Source organism: Perkinsus marinus, assembly GCF_000006405.1.
Source record: "Perkinsus marinus ATCC 50983 genomic scaffold scf_1104296934368, whole genome shotgun sequence".
Classification (NCBI taxonomy): Eukaryota; Perkinsozoa; order Perkinsida; family Perkinsidae; genus Perkinsus; species Perkinsus marinus.
Genome location: NW_003214825.1, coordinates 92136 through 95414, shown reverse-complemented (window position 1 = coordinate 95414; position 3279 = coordinate 92136). Strand labels below are relative to the sequence as shown.

The following is a 3279-nucleotide window of genomic DNA, read 5'->3' as shown; positions in this document are numbered from 1 at the left end:
TCAAATAAATGTATTAATAGAATGCTAACTGAGATAGAGTGTTATTACTGTTCTCTCTCTTGCCGTCTGTTGGCCATCTTCTCCTCAAAGAGTTCCTCACTCCATTTACGTGCATTCGACTGGCTCACGAGGCTTCGCACAGATGTTCCACCACCTCCATTTACACCACCCGGTGAACCTGAAAATAATGGGATCATAATTTACACCGTTTTATCACAGCAGAGGGAACGTTTCGAAGACAGGTATGGCCAATCAGAGTAGCATGAACAACGACAGAAAAACTCTGCTACTACCATCAACAGTGTGGGAAAATATGCACATAGTAAACCACAAATGTCGGTGAAAATATGAAAATTGTTAGAAAATTTTCGAAAATTCTCGTTGACTCCTGTACGTTTCTACCCAGACTCGCAAATGAGCTCCTATATTCAGTGAGGAAACTCCAGAGCTTAGCTGAGGGGAAAGCGAGCGTATATTCTTCCAACACTGCTACCATCGTAATATGCTCCTCCTCCTCCTCCTCCTTTTAGGTACGCCCGAGAGTCTTCTTGATGAACCACGCTTGGCAAGGACCAATCAGAGTATCTTCTACTCATCCTAGTCCCGTCCTGCGCATCGCTGCTCGAGCAACAACCCATGGCAAGATCGTGAAGTAATAATACAAATAGCAAAAAAACGACCTAAGCATCATACTATATGGTCAGCCTCGAATCAAACTGCATATAATGCAATAGGATTCCAATATCGAGTTTCCGTGTTTCACAATGTGATTCTCCTCACTTGAGATTAACCCTTCCACAATATTCAATTTATTTACTCCAACAAGTGTGCAAGTTTCGTCACTCCCAACGTCAAAAGCCGATTTCTATAAAAATATAAAGTATTTGGTTTTTCCATTCCGTCGGTCTTCGTGGTATGCATGGAAAGGAACCTAGGAGCTCAAAGGTGCTATTATGTGAGCGATTTCATCGTGTCTTCAACCACAATGAAAAATGCACAAAATGGGGCCTCACCGGGATTCGAACCTGGGATTGTCTCAATAGTGCTGATTGCAAACCATGCGTGGACCCATTGATGGACTATTAACATCATCTCTCAATACATTATTGCTCTATTTGAGGACCTAAACCTCACGAGACAAGATTAACCGCGCGGTCCGGGTTCGCGTCACGTGACGAGAAATGCACGCATGTGCATTGCACAATTTCCTCCCTGAGAACTGAACGGTACGTTCAGTTTCAACAGGATTGGACTTCACATGTGCACACCTCGATCCTAGGGGGGCACTTTTCGAACTCATGAGAAGTCTATAGAGTCCACAAGAACATTGGACAGTGACATGCGAACTCAAGTCACGTATGAGGTGATCCGAGATAGAAATTCTATCATACAGACAGCAGATTTCTCCCTTTTATCATAGAATTGAGAAATTTGCTGCTTTCCCGCTCAAAACAGTCGCGCCATAGCCGAATATATATCTGGTGATGTCTTTCAGACCAGGATCTTCGTTTTCCCTGGTAGCCAGTCCGAGGGGCAATCTTTCGAGGCACCATCGATTCTAGTGTCTTGGGTCTATTTAGACCCCCGAGAGCAGGTCTGATAGTAGTGATCATCAGCTACTCAAAAAGCCGTGTGCTGCGACTTCAACTATGACCCTCTGGCATCGGACCAGAAATATACAATGTGCTGATACGGGAACATATTACGTTAACTGACAACAGTTAACGTAATATGTTCCCATATCGGGAAGCTCCATTTCGAAGCTGTATGCACTGTCGTCGGACTCTCGCCCGAAACTTGGTGTATACACCACTTAGTAAATGACAAGCAGTCTACCAAGTCAGTGAGGAGAGCCTATTTCTTTCTCTACATCTCGTAACATAGTACTCCACTTCATAATGCGTATCAGAATGCAGGTTCCCTTGCTGCTGAGCGTGGTATTCAACTTGTCAACAACTATATGCTCTATCGTAGCTCAAGGCTCTCACACATAGGAAGCCATTCTGATCGTCATTATCATTAAAATCAGATTTGATCGGTGTCTAGTGCGATCGGTTAATATCAACAACCTCACACTACAGGAGGTAGACTGATGGTATCACTGTTAAGGTGTCGAGCTCTGAGGAAATATGGTACAACAGCACGTCCTTCAATGATGATACTCCACAATGCACAAGTCGTTGTAATGAGACCACCAATGATCGACATTAATTTTCATCATGCATCACGGGGAAGTACGCCATGGATTGTCGCTTAGTCACTGCCCATTTCTTTTTCGCTTTCGCCAATGTTAACTGAGGAGGCACGGAAGTGTGGAATCGGTTCTCGGCGAGTGCACATAAGAACTTACTAGAACCTCTTCCTCGACCTCTGACGAATCTTTGATCGATTTGAAGCGATTAATATTATCAACAATGCACCCATCAACTCCTAAGCGTCTTATTTGCGTATCAACGCCTTCGACTGTGCTGTTCTCCTCGCCATAAGTGTACCTACAGAAGTATAAGGTCCTCGGTTCGATTCCTAGCACATCCATATTTCCTACAGCGACAAACCTCTCTGTTTACACTCTCTCGCCCATTCCTCGTTCTTCATAATCCAGCTAGCCTCACCACAAATTCCGGTCAGTCCCGTTGCAACGCAGAACTCGATCGCAGCGTAAGGGTTCACCTACGCGACTGACTTTCATGGAAAGATCAATGAGATATATGAATACATTGTTCATCATACCTCTCGCCAAAGACTGTAGTATGAATTCCGAGTAGGGATACCTCGCAGATCTATTTCAAGTGTGGGGCTCTCGAATAGCATCAAGTCTCGCACATTCCTCCTTCGTGAGTTCGAATGCAAATGATAAGAACACTCTATCACATCAGGAGCTTCGGACATACATTCGAACTATCAACTCTCGTGAGTGTATCTCAGCTCGGCGTGAAATGCTCATAGCGGAGTTTAATTTATTCGCAAATAGAAATTCTATTATAGAATATTCGATTATAGTTGTGTAATCGATTTTGCCTCAGTGAGTCTCTAAAGGTGAATTCACTAAGATAACAATTTCAGTATGTATATAGTGGGTGCAACTTTTTAATTTGTTATGAAGGGCCGAATAAGCTCTCACATTGCGGACATCAGTGAAGTCAACCTCAGTATTATCATGCTCGTTCTCGTACCCAAACCAAACGTTGAATATAACAGGGAAGCGACTCTGCTTCTGTCTGAGCGTCACACAGAGCTCGGGGTCGAACGATGAGAACATGAACCTGCCGAGTTGTTGTT

At 43.8% G+C, this 3279-nt stretch overlaps 2 protein-coding genes across 2 annotated transcripts in view; both read right to left on the bottom strand.

The window, feature by feature from the left end:
* Pmar_PMAR022581 (hypothetical protein) overlaps positions 1–496 on the bottom strand; it is a gene marked incomplete at both ends in the record, with an annotated part of 1682 nt that extends 1186 nt beyond the window's left edge. The window contains 2 exons of the mRNA XM_002784892.1: positions 49–178; positions 403–496. Of these exons, the coding sequence (XP_002784938.1) occupies positions 49–178; positions 403–496 (224 nt within the window). The remainder of the gene's footprint in view (positions 1–48; positions 179–402) is intronic.
* A 1711-nt stretch (positions 497–2207) lies between these two features.
* Pmar_PMAR022580 (glycerophosphoryl diester phosphodiesterase, putative) overlaps positions 2208–3279 on the bottom strand; it is a gene marked incomplete at both ends in the record, with an annotated part of 3053 nt that continues 1981 nt past the window's right edge. Inside the window, 4 exons of the mRNA XM_002784891.1 lie at positions 2208–2294; positions 2351–2492; positions 2546–2670; positions 3122–3263. Coding sequence (XP_002784937.1) covers positions 2208–2294; positions 2351–2492; positions 2546–2670; positions 3122–3263 — 496 coding nt within the window. The remainder of the gene's footprint in view (positions 2295–2350; positions 2493–2545; positions 2671–3121; positions 3264–3279) is intronic.